We start from the raw sequence: 20,086 nt of genomic DNA, 5'->3' as shown, positions 1-20,086 counted from the left end.
TTTTAAATTGCGTTAAATGTAATACTTATTTTTTCAATATTAGAAGTGGTCTAAATTCGTATCTTCCTCTTGTGCTAATTAAACAACAAACTTATATATATTTTTAATAGTTTTACAGTAATAATTATTAACGTAACCTAAGCATTCAGGAACTTAATGCTCTTTTAAAAAATACGTTAAATTATAATAACGTTTTTCTGATTTAACATTTTCTTCAAACATAATCTATACGTACGCTTAATAGTTTTATAAAAATCTTCATGGTAAAAATTGTGTTTATTTAGGAAAATATATAATTTTCTTTGTGAATGGTTTTTTAGTTACAACAATATTTTCACATTAAAAGAGGGAAAAAATTAGGCTAAATTGTACAATAAATTGATTATTTTTTCTTCGAAAAATTAGAAAATATATGATTTTGTCATGTAGCTACTTAATACACGCGGACTGCCACGCCAACCTCTGTTCTCTTCTGACCTGGAAAATGACAATAAAGTGCATCAGTCATTCCTCACGGTACCTCTTTATGCCATAAAAACTCGCACTTAGGGTGCGTTTGGTACGTGGGACGGGACGGGACGGGACGGAACGGGACGAGGCGTTCCGTCCCGCGTTTGTTGCGCCAAAAATGGGTGGAACGGGCTGTTCCACGGGACAGATTTTGGGTGTTTTTGCGTCCCACCTCCACCCCCTGGAACGGGTTTGTTCCACGTCTGTGGAACACAATGTTTTACCATTTAAAAACAAATATACCCCATGCCTTTTTCAAAAATTACACCTTCGTTCCGTCCCGTCCCGTCCCGTCCCGTCCCGTCCCGTTCCTTCCCGTCCCGTCCCGTCCCGTTCCGTCCCGTCCCGTCCCGTCCCGTCTGCGTACCAAACGCACCCTTAGGGTGCGTTTGGTACGCAGACGAGACGGGACGGGAAGGGACGGGACGGAACGAAGGTGTAATTTTTTAAAAAGACATGGGGTATATTTGTCTTAAAATGGTAAAACATTGTGTTCCACAGACGTGGAACAAACCCGTTCCAGAGGGAGGTGGGACGCAAAAACACCCAAAATATGTCCCGTGGAACAACCCGTTCCACCCATTTTTGGCGCACCAAACGCGGGACGGAACGCCTCGTCCCGTTCCGTCCCGTCCCACGTACCAAACGCACCCCGCGAATAAAATATCGGTATCGGTAAAAAATATGGAAAGGGATATTTTTCTAATTCCTTCCATTCATTCAAGTTTATCAAGTTCATTTATCCGGAACATTAAAATTTAATCTAATGGCTAAGGAACTTCTTTAAAAATTAAAATAATTTTAACCATTGGAGTAAATTTCAATCATCTGAATGAGTGAACTTGGTGAAAATGATACGGAGAGGATCCCTTTCCCAAATATATATACATGTCGAAATTGGTTTTTCTTGGATATTTAAAATGAAATTTTAGAATAAGTGATTTTTATCACAGTGGTAGAAATGAGTTAAGTTCTTATATGACCTGACGTAGGTTCGAATTCTGATACCAACTAAATAAATCATATGTCGAAAATATCAACTAAATCTATCGATTATCTGAAAGTTAAGAGTTTCTCTGATATCTTGTAAAGTTTAAACTTCACCTCCGTTTTCATATCTTTCCGATTTTTTCTATATTTTTACAGAAGAGAAATGCTAAAGGGATCTATCTATAAAGTGGGATTATTTACGAACTCTCCATATTTTTAGTACAACATTTTATAATGTTGGCACAGTAATTGACCTTAAATTATAAGATGCTAAAAAATCCACAAAAAAAAAAAAAATTTCACTTTTGTGTGTTCACCGTCCTTTTTCTTCCGCGAAAGTGTCTACCATATAGAAAAAAATTTAAACACTGGACATAATCAAATAGTTGGAAAAAGTGACAGGGACATTTTGGTCAAAGTAAAATAAAACTTGGTCACGAAACGTTAGCAACTACTTTGGGAATGTTTGAGAAGTGGCGAAAATGGGAGCTGGAAATAATAATTAATTAATTAACTTTACCTTGTTCGATATGTTTGCAACTTCCATTGAAGCAGAAACAGCCATTGATGCACAACTTTTGATGGGATTGGATGGTAGGGACGGTTGGACCACCGGGAGTTCTGTGCTTCTTATGTATTTTGCATGTAAGGCCTTTCTGTTTCTCTAAATTGCAAATTCTATTGAGATCAGACCGCCTGATCAAATAACTAATCCGACCCAATATGTTTGTCGATATTTAGTACTGGTTTGGTACAGAAATACTTTTATAAAAAGTTAGTATAAAAAAAAAGCTAAACTCAAAAAAATGTTTAGTAAACACTTAAAAACAGCTTATTTTCACAGTTTTTTGTGAAAAAAATGAAAACGTGAAGCAGCAAAAATGAGCTTATTCTCACAGCACAGTAAAAGTAGTTTTTTTTTTTTTCAAAGCACAACAATATCAAACCAGCCCTTATGAACAGCCGGCTTGACAAAAGATCTTTCCTGAGCCAGAAATTTCCTATATACGTTTTCATTTTCAATATCTTCTTGTCAACAAAATTGAAAGGCAAAATGCAATCTTGACAAACAATGTAAGTAGGGAATTGCAAGAATCTTGGAAGAAAAAAGGGACATTATTTTCTTGCTTATAGAGTACAAGATGCTACAAGTCCTATTTCCACAGCTGGCATATTCATGTGGCAATGCGTTGTGGGGATGATTTACTGACCCCCAGTATGCAGTATACACTGACTTGAATCTGACAAACCTCCATTAGTCATCTAGATTAAGCTCGGTATCATCCTCCGGATTCTCAGGCTCCTCCGGCGAGGAGGGTGTCTCCGCAAAGAATGCCTCATCGGGATACATCTTTTGGAAAAGCTGTCGAGAACCAGCATCCAACACCAAGATTTAGTACTGGTTTGGTACTGGGGTGCTTTTATAAAAAGTGGATATAAAAAAAAAGCCGAGCTCAAAAAAGTGTTTGGTAAATACTTAAAAACAGCTTATTTTCACAGTTTTGGGTGAAAATAAGCTGAAAACGTGATGCAGCAAAAATGAGTTTATTCTCACAGCACAACAAAAACAGTTTTTTTTTAAAAGCACAGCAATACCAAACCTGTGAAAATAAGCTGAAAACATGATGCAGCAAAAATGAGTTTATTCTCACAGCACAGCAAAAGCAGTTTTTTTTAAAAGCACAGCAATACCAAACCAGTCGTAAGGGTTAAAATTAGGTGTGAAAGGTAACGTGTAATTAAGCATAAAGAGCTATGAAGCAAAAATAGTCAGTTAAAAGAATATGTACCGCCGCAGTTGAATCTACGAGATCATTGTAGTTAAGATTTCCATCTGGCACGGGAGTGAAGAAGATGTTTTCATGTTCACCCTGAAATCAATGTAAATCATAGCTCGATATGAAACAGCGCCAAGAACAAAACAGCATCAAACAAGTGCAAGACAGAATTTACGGGGAAACAAACTTTTGTCCATACGTACATTGTGCACCATTGTGAGCTCCTGAATGTATAACGTACTCCAAAGTAGTGTGGGTTTTACTTCTGCATCTTCACTTTGAACTGCGGAACCACTTTCAGGATTTGCAGATATAGGAAGAGTGAGAAGTGTGTTCATGGCCGCATGTAGTAACCTTTTCCCGTGCTCAGCATCATCACATAAACCAGAGAAATATAATACAAACCTGAAGTAGAGAAGGCAAACAAAGTCAAACTTAACAGATTCCTCAAAAGTTTGAGGGTGGGTTAAATTTTTTTGCCATTTAAATCTAATCCATACGATCACAAAAGAAGGAGTGGTAACTGTTAATAACTCCTTTTAGCCACCTAAATTCAGTAACATCTAGGCAGTAGAACCAAGTAACTAGACAGTTTCATATCGTAACTACAGGAAACCAGATCATAAACATACATGCCTGATGGACAAACAGCCAATTTGTCCGAACCGCCACCTATCTGGATAGCCCGGATTGAAGTATCCTGCTCAGGAAACAAAGCTGGGGGAGGAATTGAGACAAGCAATTTTAGTTCTAGTAGTCGATTTCAAAGAAGCAAAATAACATAACCAGATTTAAGTCTTACATCTAGGAGGATATACAAGCAATAAATTTGATACATCTGGCTTCAAGGAACGGGTTGTAATACATATTCCCCTGGCCACCTTTCGTTTATCATCTTTCAGATTTAAAACTTGAAGAGTTTCTTTCAAATCTGGTGAAGATGAAGTGGGGGGCAATCGGACTGTCAAGGTTGGATCCAAAACCAGCAGATGACTAAGCTTTTCCTCGCCTGAAGCTAATCTAACACCCTTATATTGCCCATTTTCCTGCAAAAGCTCGAGCGATGATACACATCAACTATTTGAAACTTTCTGGTAACAATAGTTTATTTCAGTAAATATGTTATAGTATGAACAATCATTAGTACACCCATTACCTTGTCCATAAGCAGGGCAGTCACAGGCATTCGCAGAACCTGGATGAGAGATGTTTCAGATACAGGTAAGAAATGCAGCAATATAGATGTATGTTTGTGCATATATAGTTCCAGCGAAACGTCGTGCTTTGACTCATTTTAGCAGGAATTAATGCACATGAACATAAGTCCATCCCATTTTAAAGTGAAACAATAGAGCTATAACATCAAGCTAAAATAATGTTCTTTCTGAAAGTAATATAATTCACAAATTTGGAAGATACAGTCAGAGACAAACCGAAAATTTTCAAGAAAGTAAAAACATATTGAAAAAAAGTTAATTAAGAGAGCACATGTGGGCGCAACAATAAATAAAGAATTAAGACAGATAGATACGAAGAAGTATGGACAGGCCAACAACAGTTTAGGATACTTTCCTCGAAATTAGGTAGCAATACTTCAACTTGAACTTACTTGGATGCAACCTTTAACAGCAGCACAACGGGAAAAGCCTTGTGACATCTCACCATGACCATAAAGCGGATATAGCAAAGCCCCAGGCACATTTGGAAACCTAAGAAAAAAGAACGATAAAGAAACTACTTGTAGCATACAGATTTAAATATCTTCTTTGGTATAAATTTGAAGCGCGTAATTTTGAGTCAAGGGATACACTGAAATCATTAGGTTCAAATAAGAAAAACACTAAATTTGAACAGTCCCTATTCTTACATATAAGTTTCAATGACATCAACAGGATACTACCCATTTCTACTCCTTGTTTTTCCTTCTACATAGATGAACTTATTTTCTATAATCATAAACCATGGCTGTCAAATATTTAACCGTTTCTTCAATTTTTTTATTACTGAAAAACATAACTCTTAGCAATCTTCAAATTGTCGCTAGATAATATACAAAGCAAACACGTTTAGTACATAGTATCAATACCATATAGGTACTAGGTCGAGCATCATTACAATAGTACTTCACACAGAAACTAAAACATCATAGAATAAATGTTCTAAGTACAAAACAAAATGAGACAACTAACCTTCTAACTGATTTTTGGTAGAGATCTAAACGCTGCATCCCTTCTCTTGTCTTAAGTACAGTTTTACAAACTTCCAAGCTGTCCTGATCGTCATCTGCCAGGGAAATGGCATACAGAATAATCCTATATGGAAGAAAATGACACAAGTTCTCAGAATAATGAAAACAAGAACTATCCAAGGCAGTGAAGGAACAGTTTCCAGGATATGAAGAGCAATAATAGAAACAATTTTCAGGATAAAAAAGAACCAGCTGCTTTCTTGATGTAGTCTACTAAAAAGACTACTTGTGCTTAGTTTGTTGGGAAAACAACATATTAAAAAATAAAAACTCAATTGTTTTTCTTTTTTACATAAAAACAATATAACAAGCATACTAATGGGGTATCCTATAAATGGTTCAATAGCCAGAATACAGTAACAGCCTGCTGAAGCAATGGAAATATCTATAAACACAGCAAAGTAGAGTAATCTCAACAAGGCAAGGGAACAAAGTACTGTCACTAACAGAGAGAGAAAGGCAATGTAATCTGTACGATTTAATCTTGGGTGGCAATCGCATCCTCTTTAAGAAGTCAGCAAAGGGACTCTCCAAATCCTCCTCGGAAATCTTTGAACTTTCACTCCCTCCATCATCGCCAGCGGAAGCTGCCAAATGCTGCTGAACAAGCTTGAAGAATCTCATCAACTGATTCTTCTCTATAAGACTCAGGCTCTTGTCTTTAAATATTGCTGATCGAGAGTCTGGCACATTGGATAACCCCCCACTCTCATCACAAATGAAGCTCACATCAATGCTCTTGAAGGTCAAATACGAGTCCACACCCGATTTAACTATAAGGTCAACGGCTTTGTCAGCACAAAACAAAACCCTGGGCCCGCCCAGGTCAATAAGGAACTTTGAGGACTGATCTGCAAGGATTTCTGGGGCATAGTTGGCAGTCTCAATGCTGGAGTATACTGATCGGAGGGTGACATCTAAGACAGTGTAATCATGGCTAATACTTGTAGAGGTAGTATCGATGATGGTAGAGGGCGGAGTAGCATGGGAATTTATGAAGGAGGTGAGCTGATCAAGGTGAAGAGAGGCAAACTGGCTGCCATAAAAATGGTTCCGGTCAAGGTGGAGGACAGTTTTTCCGGCAGCAGAGGCTGCAGCGGCAATTACTGTTGCAGGGAGGCCTGTCCCAACAACAATAAGGTCAAAGGTGGTGGTTTCGAGTTCGATTGGATCGTACAAAGATGAGTCACTCATGGCACTGGGTCGATATGGTTGCAAATATCAGTTAAAGACCCTGCCTTTGCAAGGTCAGAGACTATAAATTTACTTAAAACTAACAGACCCGGCACGCCAATACGCACAATCCAAACCAAACCTATAAGATAACAAAGCAAGTAAACAAGAAACTCAATGTTAATACAATACTTATACAAAACTAAGCTCAGATATCTAACTTTCGAAGAAAAATAAGTTGTGGGTATTGATTCTTATAGCAGATTATCCATTTGGGGGCCGTTTCGATATCGAAATTACATCACTAGCAATTCACTTCATGCCCAAAAGAGTAGAAGATCTCAAATTCTCAGTCAAACAAACATGGGTTTATTAAAAGCACGTCAACTGCTTAGCTACTTAAATTAAAGATTCGATCTTTATATTTACTAAATTATCAAATCAGATTTGTAAGTGCAATGTAAGCAGTAACCAATCGGAAGATAAGAAATACAGATTACAGAGCAAATGGGCAGCTGAGATCAATGAAATTCGAGAAGCCGGAACCGAAAAATGGAAAAATAAAAGCAAATCGGTTTAAGGAAGACGGTGGATTGAAGGTCGTTAAAACTTACTGGGGAATCCGGAAGGAGGACGAAGAGTCGCAGCGAAATAGCTCGCAGAATTCTAATGCGAGATTGCAGGTGATTAAAAAAAATAAAAAACTAACCAAAAGGATTTGGGAATTTGAGGTTTAACGAAAATAATAAAAATGTGTTGTAAGTGAATAATATTAAGATTAATTTTTATAGAATAAAAATATGATTTTTTTGTTAAAATAAATAGTACGGAAGTGTTCCATTAATTTTTATTTTTTAAAGATAAGGTTTTTAGTCAAAATTATAAGCGCATGCAACATGCCGATCTACATACCACTATTTAAAAAAGATAAGGTTTTTAGGAATTGGATCTCGCCGGATCTAATTACTTGGGATCCTAGGGATTAACCCACGTAGACCGTTTATTAAAAATCGTGCGGTCACAATTAAATATTTTAAAAGTAAAATAGTCTCGTTTTGCGTGAAAAATATAAAAAAGAAAAAAATTGTGATCGCACAATTTTTGATCAACGACCCATATGGGTTGATCCCTAGGATCCCCAAGAATTAGATCCGGCGAGGATCCAATTCCAGGTTTTTAGTCAAAATGGTTTATGAATGTGGCATAACTCTTTATTTTGATTTCTGAGATTTGAAATTAATATAAGTGATTTCTAATTTTTTTTCACCATCAATCATTTGATCATTCCGTGAAATATTTTTGTTAATGACAAGCTTAATTTAGTAAACAATGAGTCAAAATGATTTGACAAAATTAAGAATATTTTTGTCATTTTCTCCTTATGTAAGGAAGGTTTTTCATGAAAGAACTAAAGTGATCAATGATAGACAAACTCAGGAATCAGTTCTAATAATTTCAAATCTCATGAACAAAATAAAGAGTTATTCAAATCTCATGAATCATTTTAATTAAAAAACTTAAAAGTTATTGCCGTTAGGAGAAATGCTGGGGACTTTTGTAGTTAAATTTGTATAAATTTTCTATCAACTCACAGTTTAAGATTAATTCTCATATCATTACCATAAAACATCATGCCAAAATTTAAGGTGACAAAATTCTATTTTGATACAAGTCTCCTTAACATTTCTCTTGCTGCTATTTATACAAGTCGGTGGGTCGAATACCAACGGAACTGAGGATTAATAAATCGAATGTCACCCCTTTTCACACGGGGGGTGGGTTATGACCAAATCAAATTTGAAAGATAAAACCTAACACAACTAGTTTTGCTTGGGTTGGTCGGGTAACCCGTGAGAATGCCCACCCCTAACTCCGGGTGAAGAAATAACTTGCTCACATTGTGTGGTGTTGCTTGCAAAACAAAAACACCAATAAAAATACTAGCGCAACGTTTTACATAGCCAAGACAAATTTTTGTTGGCTAAAACATCTTCGAAACATGTTACAGTGTTCTAAACATATTACGTGTATTTTAAGACGCTTATGATGGGGCATAAATTTCATCAGAATATGTTATATGATGGTTATTGTAAAATTTGCATAACCAATTAAAACTCATAACTTCTTTTTTTTTCTTTTTTTTTTATATATCAAAAAGCAAGATTTGTGGAGTTTATGCGAAAGAATTATTTGCATGACAAGCAGAATTTTATAAGTCATTCAGAAGCGGTCTTACAAATGATTGATTCACATATAATAGTAATTCTTTTTCAATGAATTTTTAAGCTTGAAAACAAAACATTAATAAGAATTATAAGAGAAAAGAGGGGGGGCTAGAACTCAGCTGGAATGAAATTCTTTTTGCCCATTACATTTACATAATACTCTTCTTGATGTGTATGGTTAGTGAGTTCTGTGAAAAATGAGATTAATGAAATTTCAAAAGACTTTGCGTGTGCGATTAGAAATATATTGTCATTCAGAAGCGATCTTTCAATTTATTAAGTAAAAAAAAATGCACCACTTTTATCAAATTTAATTTTTGAGTTTGAAAACATACAAATTAATAACAACTTCGCAATATTCCATGAAAATAGATTTTATGACGGTTTTTAGATTTTCGCAAGGCGAGTTCTTTCACATTTTAATGTGACCAAGCACAAAAACACTAAGTAGGTTAAACAAAAAAAAAAAAAAAAAAAAAAAAACCAACAATTGTGGGAGGAGATGCTACGAAATAAAACGTCATCTTCCTTTTGTTCGCACAAGTACTTAAACTTAACCAACAATTATTGTTTGTATATAAAACTAAAGAGAAAAATGTTTTAGCCCAAGCCACACAATGGAAATAGCACATATAGATCTAAACCTTAAATCCGCGACCATAGCGCTTAATCACTGCCTTGATCGGGATTCAGCCCGTCTAGCTTCATCTGGTGTCGATGGAAAAAGCTCCACGTACCTCGAACCAATTGTCATCTTGTCCTTGCACATTGCCCTTTTCGCCTCTTCTGCAGAGACAAACTCCACATATGCCTCTCCGGTAGCTTTTCCATCCGGGCGGCAGGCAATATGCACCCTATCTTCTACAACCTTGAATTCTCCGAAAAACTCAAGAATTTCAGATTTTTCTGCTGAGAAGGGGAGGCCGCGCATCTTCAATATTTCAGTGTACTCCATTTTCTCCTTGTCGCTGAACCTCTTTGATTTAGTTGGAGGAGGGCTTGCTTGATAGTCATTATCATAAATTCCTTCATGGTTTACCTCCGCTGCAACAGCCTTGTAGTACTCCTGCCTCTTGCAAGTGAAAACTTCGACATACCTACGACCCATGTTCTGCCGATCTCTCTGTAGAGCAAGCTCAACCTGCATGGGTCCAGCAAAAACAACAAAGGCCTCTCCTGAGAACCGTCCACCCTTGTTGACCAGCAACACATCAACAATATCCAGTCCAGCAAAGAACTTGAAGATGTCAATATCCGTGCAGTTGAATGGAAGTCCCCTGAGACGGGCCACTGGAAAAACTGGGGGCTGAAAATTCCCACCATAGCCATAAGGATGAAAGCCACTTGCGCCGCTGCTCACTGCGAAGTAGGGATCCATCATTCTTGGTCTCTTTGAGCCGACCTCGTACCCGTCCGAAACCCCCCCGCTTCCCAACATTGCCCTTAAATACCCAAAAAAGAGATAATCCCCCACTCAACCTGTTAATAAAACCGAACCCGACCCACACACTTCCCTGTCACCTAATGTCTAAAACCCTAGATTTGATATTCCAACATAAATAATAATCATATCCACCAACCCCATATCAAACAAATATACATAGAAATAAACCCAGATGCATGGCAAAGCAAAGAAAACCCCTTTTTTCCTATAAACAAGATATCAATCTACTTATGCTAACAGATGCAAGCAATCACATGGGATTTCACAGAGAGAAATATCGCGCTCTCATTCACGCAATCAAATCTCTCATACATACTCTACGGCTTTAATAATTCACGCCACCGCCTAATATATGAACTATTTGCTCAAGTCACATATTGCTCATGAAAATCATAAACTCTGCAACATTTTCCCTAACCTACATTTCCAGTCCTCGAAAGACAATTCAAGTTTCAAATTCGGCCTACTTATTCGATGAAGTACACATATAGGCCAAGAACTAGCCAAGCTCTAGGTGTTCTACTTTGATTTCGAAAAAAAATCCCAATTATGTTACCTATTTCATTGAATTTTCTTGATCAATTTTATCTATTTGATTGAGTTTCCTGATCCAAGAATCATCAAAACCCTAATTAAAAACATCAATTATGTTCAAAGATAAACAACCACAGATTTCAGAGGATACAAACGCAGCAAAAAATCAATTATATCGCAAGAAACAGACAGATGCATACAAAATCGAACTATGCTTACCCTCTCGATCCGTACATGGTTGCAGCGGTTTGAATTCCAAGGTAGCTTCGAGTCTCTGAAGGAGAACGAAGAACTGAAACTCTGGGGATTTTAGTGTGATCCAGAAAACCCTAATTGCGATTGTTCGAAAGGAAAACCAGATTATCGAGCTTTGATATATACGAGCCTCCGTTGACCTAGACTCGTTATTGGGTCCGTGACTCACCAGTCTCTTGGGCTTTGAACCGACCCATTGATCCAATCTTTAAAATTTGAGAACGAGCTTAGGCTCAATGTTTTGGGCTTTATTCCAAGCCCATTCGACTGGAGCCCGCTTTATATATCTGCTGAATCAGCCCTTGACTCTCTCTTGGCCAATCAAAGCTGAAAGACCTTGGGCGCATCTCCAAATCCTCTCCCTTCCTGTCTCCTTATCTCTCTATTTTCCTTCCCTCTTTATATTCTCTCTCTATAAAGAAGTAAACGCCAGAAGTTAACGTTGCTTGGAAGGGATTGGAATAATAACAGTTGAAATAAGAGGGGATTTGAAAGGGAGGGAAGAAAATCCTACTCCATACAAAATAAGGGCGAAAGGGGTCCCCTTACCTCAATTCCCAAGTTGGACGAAGATATCTCCTTGAAGCACCATTGACTAGGAATGAATATGTGACAAAGGTGACGCAGGACATGATTAAATTCACGCATTGCCGAACAAAATCCATTTTTTAGCAGTACACTCCAAATGTATTCCTATTTAATTTGGTCCTACGCCTTACTCATGTTCAATTTTAACGCTAAGAATTCATTTTTCCTAATCTTGTTTTGAAAATGAAAGTGTTAAAGCGCTAGCTAGAATTGCGTTGTCCACAATTTGCCTGCCCGGCACAAATGTACTTTGATGAGACATGATTATTGCTGGAATGATAGAATTCAACCTGTTCACAATCACCTTGGAAGCGATTTGAATAGTTGAACATGCCAACTAGGTGTGCATTTAAGTAAATTTCACTTTTTTGTCAAATTTTTTTAGCAAAACATAAAAGAAAGACCTTCAATCTTTAAATAGCATTTTCATAAAACAAAGACCTTCAATTTTTTATAAGTACTTTTTGTCAATTTTTTTAACAAAACATATAAGAAAGACCTTCAATCCCTAAATAGCATTTTCGTAAAACAAAGACCTTCAAATTTTTGTAAGTACCTTTTTGTCCTTTTTTTTAGCAAAACATAATGGAAAGACCATCAATCGCTAAGTAGCATTTTCATAAAATAAAGACCTTCAAATTTTTATAAGTAATTTTTTGTCAATTTTTTAAACAAAACATAAAAGAAAGACCTTCAGTCCCTAAATAGTATTTTCATAAAACAAAGGCCTTCAATTTTTATTACTTTTTTGTCTTTTTTTTTTAACAAAACATAAAGAATGACCTTCAATCTCTAAATAGCATTTTCATAAAACAAAGACCTACAATTTTAACAAGTACTTTGTTGTCATTTTTTTTAACAAAACATAAAAGAAAGACCATCAATCGCTAAATAGCATTTTCATAAAACAAAGACCTTCAATTTTTATAAGTAATTTTTTGTCAATTTTTTTAACAAAACATAAAAAAAAGACCTTCAGTCCCTAAATAGTATTTGCATAAAACAAAGGCCTTCAATTTTTTATTACTTTTTTGTCCATTTTTTTAACAAAACATAAAGAATGACCTTCAATCTCTAAATAGCATTTTCATAAAACAAAGACATGCAATTTTAATAAGTACTTTGTTGTCAATTTTTTAACAAAACATAAAAGAAAGACCATCAACCACTAAATAGCATTTTCATAAAGCAAAGACCTTCAATTTTTATGAATACTTTTTTGTCAATTTTTTTTTAACAAAACACAAGAGAAAGACCTTCAATCCCTAAATAGTATTTTCATAAAACAAAAGCCGTCAAATTTTTCTTACTTTTTTGTCCATTTTTTTAACAAAACATAAAGAATGACCTTCAATCTCTAAATAGCATTTTCATAAAACAAAGACCTGCAATTTTAATAAGTACTTTGCTGTCATTTTAAAGGGAGCTTTATGTATAAAGGCAAAAACTTTCACTATATTTAAAGGAACTCAATTAGTTTTTAAAGAGCCCAAAAACATGGAAACATTGTTTTAAATTACCAATCATACCCCTAATGTCACATCCCGGGCTCGACTCCACCGTAGCACGATATTGTTCGCTTTAGGCCCCGACCACGCCCTCACGATTTTGTTTCTGGGAACTCACACGAGAACTTGCCAGTGGGTCACCTATCTTGGGATTGCTCTCGCGCGAACTCCTTTAACTTCGGAGTTCTGATGGAACCTGAAGCCAGTGAACTCTCAAAAGGCCTCGTGTTATGAAGAGATGGACATGTACATATAAGGTTTACACGATCCACCATCATGGGCGATGTGGGATGTTACAATCCACCCCCCTTAGGGGCCCGACGTTCTCGTCGGCACACATCCGACCAGGGATTGACTCTGATACCAAATTGTCACATCCCGACCTTGACCCCTACCACATCCTGAGCTCGACTCCACCGTAGCACGATATTGTCCGCTTTGGGCCCCGACCACGCCCTCACGATTTTGTTTCTGGGAACTTACACGAGAACTTCCAAGTGGGTCACCCATCTTGGGATTGCTTTCGCGCGAACTCGCTTAACTTCGGAGTTCCGATGGAACCCGAAGCTAGTGAGCTCCCAAAAGGCCTCATGCTAGGAAGAAATAAGCATGTACATATAAGGTTTGCAGGATTCACTCTCCTGAGCGATGTGGGATGTTACACCTAAGGTTTTGAGGCTGTTAATAGAACTCAGCCCTCACAATTCTAACAAAATTAATATGTGTCATAAACTCAACTCATCATCGACTATTTATGCAGAATCAGTTTTCAAACTATATGTAGAATCAGTTTGTATAATTTATTACTATAATCAGTTCAAACCGTCATCGACCATTTTTGCAGAATCAGTTCAATCACTCATCAACCATTTTTTAGAATCAGTTCAACCCGTTATCAATCATTTTTGTAGAATCAGTTCAATATGTCCTCGACCATTATTGCAAAATCAATTCAACCCGTCCTCGACCATTTTCACAGAATAAGTTCAACCTGTCTTCGACCATTTTTGCAGAATCAATTTAACTCATCCTTGACCATTTTTGCAGAATAAGTTCAACCGTCTTCAACCATTTTTGCGGAATCAGTTCAATCAATCCTTGACTATTTTTGCAGAATCAGCTCAACTCGTCCTCAACCATTTTTGCATAATCAGTTCAACCTGTCCTTGACCAGTTTTGCAGAATCAGTTCTCGACCATTTTCAGAATCAGTTCAACTCGTCCTTAACCATTTTTGCAGAATCAGTTCAACCAGTCCTCAACTATTTTTGTAGAATCAGTTTGTATACTTTCAAAGAAATAACATACATGTCATCAGTCCAGCATCTTCTCGACCATTTTTGCATATTAGTTTTAAATATATGTAGAATCCGTTTTGTATATTTTTTTTAGTAGAACCAGTTTGTATAATTTTTTTTAGTAGAAACAGTTTGTACACTTTTAAAAGAAAATAATTTAAAAATAAAAAATAACTTAAAAAATTAAGTGGGAAGTGGGCCCCACATACCCCTTCCCGCATCCCACCTCCTAACCTCTTATTCCTCTTCGGAAAAGGATCCTCGCCGAATTTTTTTTCTGGGAATCCTAAGGATCCCGTGATAGTGATCGTTCATCGTACATCGTACGGTCAGTTTTTATTAAGTACTATCCATATTTAATTTTAAATTTATATTTTGAAATGATTTTTTACCGCACGATATATGATGAACGGTCACTATCACGCCGAATCCTTTTCCTTGCTCTTTGTCACCCCCTTCAGAATCCCTTATTATTCACAACTTCATCTTCTCCAATTCATTTCTTCTTCTTTGGACAAGTTTCAGAAAGAAAATTTAAGAACTTTCACTCTACAAGTTGGTTTGACAAACGGTTTTTTGCTACAAAATCAGTGAATCAAACCCAACTAGCTAAGGTAATTTTTGGGAACATGCATTTTGGTTTTGAAAACTTTATGAGGTTTGAGATTCTTTGACTAATTAGGCTCAAATTCTCATGTTCCCTGGTTTTCTTGGGTTCGTTTCGAATTTTAATTGGTGCAACTGAAGAATTATTAGAAGGATTGAGACCCATTTTTGACTTATCATTCTTCTTTTTTCTTCCTTTGTAGATCTGAAATTAAGAAACAAAGAGAACAAAACCAGTTGTGGCCATGATTGTTCAAGATTTTTTTTGCAGATAAACTTCACGATCATACTCACATTCTTGCTAGCATCGACGACGCGAACTCGGCCTTCGAAATCGACGATGACTGGCCATGTGTAATTAGAATTCAAACATGGGTTTTAGTCAGAATACCTTCCTTCATAACACAATCAAACATGAACTCAGATCCTCGAATCAAATGTAAAAAAAAAAGAGAAAGAAACTGGAACGAAATTGAACAAAGTCAGTCACGCATAGAAGGGCAATTTGGTCACTTACGCACCAACAGGGAAAATGTCCATGATGTCACTTTAAACTTTATTAAAATTTGTTTCTCTTTGAAATAATTAAAAAGTATTGTCTCAATAAATTTTTTTTCTTTAACAAAACATAAAAGAAATGACACACCCCGACCTAGATCGAGGCATGCTGGCCGTCACGTGAGGGTGACGTAGCCATGTGCACAGTGCGGAAGCAATATTAATATAAGAAATGCGAGTAAACAAAAACCAAAACAACTAGAGCACGAGATAAGATAAGGTGCAAATGCGATATTAAGTGTGAGTTCACAATCAGAGCATAAGTAGCCTAAGTGCAGTCCAGCAGGACGAATACTGATTATACACACCCAAAGGTGATCCTGCATTGGTGATAATCTGTCAGAACCTCCGTCAAATCCTCGTAAGCCACCAACAAGTACTCCTACCTAAAACCTGGAGGGGCGCAAAACAGAAAATGTGAGTAGGCAAAAACAAAGCTTTTCAAAACCATTTCATTTATCAAAAGTTCTAACCCCTCGCCATAAAACCTGTATAATTTCCCAAAAAATAGAATATATACATATCTATATCAAAATCATGCTCAGAATAGCGAAATCAATGAATATGTCATGCCAAATATCTTAATATAACAGAATAAGTAACTCAGGTGAAATAAACTCATGAAAAATAATATATCAGCTAGATCCACCTTGTCACATCTCAGCCCGGGGTCCACCATATCCCGGGCCCGCTCCACCACCGTAGCACGATATTGTCTGCTTTGGGCCCCGACTACGCCCTCACGATTTTGTTTCTGGGAACTCACACGAAAACTTCCCAGTGGATCACCCATCATGGGATTGCTCTCGCGCCAACTCACTTAACTTCAGAGTTCTTACGGAACCCGAAGCCAGTGAACTCTCAAAATGCCTAGTGCTAGGTAGGGATGAGAATTTACATATAAGGCTTACATGATCCACTCCCCTAGGCGATATGGGATGTTACACACCTAAAGTGGCCTGTACGGCTGAATATACATACCAAATTGTCACATCCTGGCCCGAGGTCCACCACATCCGGGGCTCGCTCCACCACCGTAGCACGATATTGTCCGCTTTGGGCCCCGACTATGCCCTCACAGTTTTGTTTCTGGGAACTCACACGAGAACTTCCCAGTGGGTCACCCATCATGGGATTGCTCTTGCGCGAACTCGCTTAACTTCGGAGTTCCTACGGAACCCGAAACCAGTAAGCTCTCAAAAGGCCTCGTGCTAGGTAAGGATGAGAATATACATATAAGGCTTACAGGATCCACTCCCCTAGGCGATGTGGGATGTTACACACCTAAAGTGGCATGTACGGTTGAATATACATACCAAATTGTCACATCCCGGCCCGAGGTCCACCACATCCCGGGCTCGCTCCACCACCGTAGCTAGGGGTGGGTTCAAAAAACCGAAAACCAAACCGAACCGAACGAAAAAACTAAACCGAACCAAATTCTTTTGGTTCGGTTCGGTTTTAGTGATCTAGAAACCGAACCAAACCGAACCGAACCAAACCGAATTAATTAAATTAAATTTTTTATTTAATTATTTGTTGTGGGTATTATTTTCTAAACCCAATTTGTAAGTTAAAATGTGTTAAACCCAATGTATTGCCAAACTTTAAGCTCAAAATATTAAAAAAGGCCTATAAAAACTCTAAACCCTAACCTATTATTTCTCCCCCATATAAGGTTCTGGAACCAAACCTCCTCCTGAAGTACCTACATCCATCTCCATAGCACTGTCTACTTCTGCTCCAGCTTTCTTTTCCAAATCTACTCTCATATAACATGTAACAGAATCCATAAACATTTATTTTGGGTAGATTACTTGAGTAATTTGTGATGGAAAAGAATCCAACACACACTAAATAAATCCACCCACGCATTACTTTTATTAATCAAGTTGTCAACATGCAGTTACAAGCAAACAACCCTGATCTTTGAACAATATCATACAATTTAACTTTTCTAAGTCATTTGTACGATTTTTGTGTTGTGAGGTTGTTAGTTTGGACTTTGGAATACTTGATTGATGATTTTAGTTCAACTTTAAATGTTTATTTTCATTGTCTTTGATTCTAGTTAGAATGTTTATGTTATAATTGTGTTGGATATGTTAAAATTTAAAATTTGAATGTTTTTCATTTTTTGAAAAAAAAAACAAAAAACCGAAACCGAACCGAAACCAAACCGGAAAAAACCGAACCGAAAAAAAAATGAACCGAATCGAACCGAACTGAAATTTCGGTTTGGTTTCGGTTTTGGCAAAAAACCGAACCGATTTAAACTGAACCCACCCCTAACCGTAGCATGATATTGTCCGCTTTGGGCCCCGACTACGCCCACACGGTTTTGTTTATGGGAACTCACACGAGAACTTCCCAATGGGTCACCCATCATGGGATTACTCTTACGCGAACTCGCTTAACTTCAGAGTTCCTACGGAACCCAAAGCCAGTGAGCTCTCAAAAGGCCTCGTGCTAGGTAGGGATGAGAATATACATATAAGGCTTACAAGATCCACTCCCCTAGGTGATGTGGGATGTTACACACCTAAAGTGGCCTGTACGGCTGAACCTATAGCTCAACAAGTATGTCTGCATACGAGTCGGAACCACCTAAAGCGGTATGTACGACAAGACTGGGTGTAAGTAAATACGCTTTAGTGCTACGATAACGTGAAGATTGTGCGAATAATCACGGATCACCTATGAGTCAGAACCACCTATAGTGGTCTGTACAACAGGACTGTGCACCTAACTTAGATCCAAGGTGAGCGTATGGTGCGGGAGGTGAACATCACGTGAAGGACTGTGCCCTAACCACGGGCGGGAGCACTAACACCGGGGTGCAAGTTCATAAGTTCTCAACACATCTCACATAATCATCAATTCATAATAACAATCTACAACTCACCTGGTACTTACCTGGGCGTCCACCGCGTCAAATCACAAATGTACATACCATACAAATTCATAATCTAAGCATAAATCAATAGGCATGGCATTTCAAAACATAATTTCATTTAAACACATTTTCTGGGAAAAATACCAAGTATATAAGTATATACTGAAAACCAAAAGCCCACTCACTGATATGTGAAAGGGTCGTAACCCCCAAGTCTCGCTTGACTGCGCTCGTCCTTAGGATAGGTCTCACCTATATGCGAAACAACTATATAAACGTTATTTTAAAGCACATAAATAAAACTAGGTAATAACTTCTCATACATTGCTCAATTGGGGTATATAAATATACCACCATGACCTACTCAACCTCAGGAACATCCCCATATTTTTAGAAATTTTTTTTTAGTACCCCGCCCCCTCACGCTCTGGCAATGGCACGGCCAGACGCGCCCCCACGCGCAAGCCAGTGCCGTCAGAAATATTCCATTAAATACTAACAGAAGCTTACGATGTTACCTTACGTCGTCAGGAATATTCCGTTAATTTTGGCGGAATATTCTTCATCTTCTCCGGGGATCCTCGTCGGAGCAGCCGCCGGCCACCGCTACGATCGCCGGAAACTGGAAAAACTTAAAACTTCAATATCTTCTTCATTTCTCATCCAAAATTCATGAAATTTGTACCAAAATGAAGCTTAGGATGAGAAGAACACAATCTTACCACTTTAAGATCCTAAAACCAATGGAATCTCGCCGAAAAAATTCGAGGAAACCAGCCAAACTCTGCAACTATAAAAACCCAAACGTTATAACGTCAAAACCACTCCAAAATCTATCCAACTTGCTAGAAAAGCAAGAATAGAACCTTCTTAAGTCTCAAAACTACCTGAAACCTTCGTGATCACGTCGAGTGAACAATGCACCTCACCGGAGCTCGCGAGTTTCTAGGGTTTTCGAGGTCCAACCTCCAAACTAATGGTATGGCTCTGTTCCTAAGCTTGCAAGGGACTTGAAAACAACAACCACAACCTCGATCCGTGCATGAAAATTTTGGTTAAGGGATTGTCCGTACAACTGTACGAAAAATGGAAGAAATCTGAGCGGGAAGAGAGAGAGGGTCAACAGGAGGGTGAGAGTGTGTGTGTGGTCTAGATTTGGGCTACCAAACAAAACAAATAAAAATTTAAATTCTAATTGGATCCAAACACTTAGGAAAGAAATCACGTGGTCCACATCCTTAGCCCATTTACACACACCACCACCAAACGCTCAAGGGTAAAATAGTAATTTCCACGCCCTCGTGGACAAAATAATATAAACATTCGGGACGGGCTGTGACAAGAAAGACCTTCAATCTCTAAATAGCATTTTCATAAAACAATTATAAGTACTTTTTGTCAATTTTTTTTAACAAAACTTAACAGAAAGACTTTCAATCCCTAAATAGCATTTTCATAAAACAAAGACCTTCAATT

General features: G+C 37.5%; 2 protein-coding genes across 6 annotated transcripts; both read right to left on the bottom strand.

Moving 5' to 3' along the window:
• Nucleotides 1–261: 261 nt before the first annotated feature.
• Nucleotides 262–7,459, bottom strand: LOC103455624 (rab escort protein 1-like). 4 transcript variants are annotated; one of them, XM_029090012.2, is made up of 11 exons: nucleotides 7,314–7,446; nucleotides 6,002–6,841; nucleotides 5,468–5,590; nucleotides 4,888–4,987; nucleotides 4,435–4,473; nucleotides 4,081–4,324; nucleotides 3,911–3,995; nucleotides 3,482–3,683; nucleotides 3,291–3,371; nucleotides 2,021–2,164; nucleotides 262–477 (listed from the first exon to the last, which is right to left on the bottom strand). In XM_029090012.2, the coding sequence occupies exons 2-11, from the start codon at nucleotides 6,718–6,720 to the stop codon at nucleotides 430–432; spliced, it is 1,785 nt and encodes a 594-aa protein (XP_028945845.1). In that variant the 5' UTR covers nucleotides 6,721–6,841; nucleotides 7,314–7,446; the 3' UTR covers nucleotides 262–429. The 4 variants fall into 4 exon arrangements, 2 of the variants coding, with proteins under 2 accessions (XP_028945845.1, XP_028945848.1); XR_011573014.1 differs by lacking the exons at nucleotides 262–477; nucleotides 2,021–2,164 and adding an exon at nucleotides 2,498–2,863 and having other exon boundaries at nucleotides 3,102–3,371; XR_011573016.1 differs by lacking the exons at nucleotides 262–477; nucleotides 2,021–2,164 and adding an exon at nucleotides 2,498–2,863 and having other exon boundaries at nucleotides 3,915–3,995.
• A 1,968-nt stretch (nucleotides 7,460–9,427) lies between these two features.
• Nucleotides 9,428–11,281, bottom strand: LOC103455634 (uncharacterized). Of its 2 annotated transcripts, none has more exons than XM_008395212.4 (2): nucleotides 11,122–11,281; nucleotides 9,428–10,366 (listed from the first exon to the last, which is right to left on the bottom strand). In XM_008395212.4, exons 1-2 carry the CDS (start codon nucleotides 11,136–11,138, stop codon nucleotides 9,595–9,597), a joined length of 789 nt encoding a protein of 262 aa, XP_008393434.2. In that variant the 5' UTR covers nucleotides 11,139–11,281; the 3' UTR covers nucleotides 9,428–9,594. The 2 variants fall into 2 exon arrangements, with proteins under 2 accessions (XP_008393434.2, XP_008393443.2); XM_008395221.4 differs by having other exon boundaries at nucleotides 9,428–10,283; nucleotides 11,122–11,271.
• Nucleotides 11,282–20,086: the final 8,805 nt, after the last annotated feature.

Source organism: Malus domestica, chromosome 02 (genome assembly GCF_042453785.1).
Source record: "Malus domestica chromosome 02, GDT2T_hap1".
NCBI classification, from domain to species: domain Eukaryota; kingdom Viridiplantae; phylum Streptophyta; class Magnoliopsida; order Rosales; family Rosaceae; genus Malus; species Malus domestica.
This window is presented reverse-complemented; position numbering and strand designations above follow the sequence as displayed.

What these genes read in the sequence shown, in the direction of transcription:
- LOC103455624 (XM_029090012.2), bottom strand. Translation starts at nt 6,720, where the DNA reads ATGAGTGACTCATCTTTGTACGATCCAATCGAACTCGAAACCACCACC. An exon ending in TCGTAGATTCAACTGCGGCG is followed by an intron (nt 2,165 to 3,290) that starts GTACATATTCTT and finishes TTTGCAATTTAG; the next exon opens with AGAAACAGAAAGGCCTTACA. An exon ending in TTGCAAACATATCGAACAAG is followed by an intron (nt 478 to 2,020) that starts GTAAAGTTAATT and finishes GTCATTTTCCAG; the next exon opens with GTCAGAAGAGAACAGAGGTT.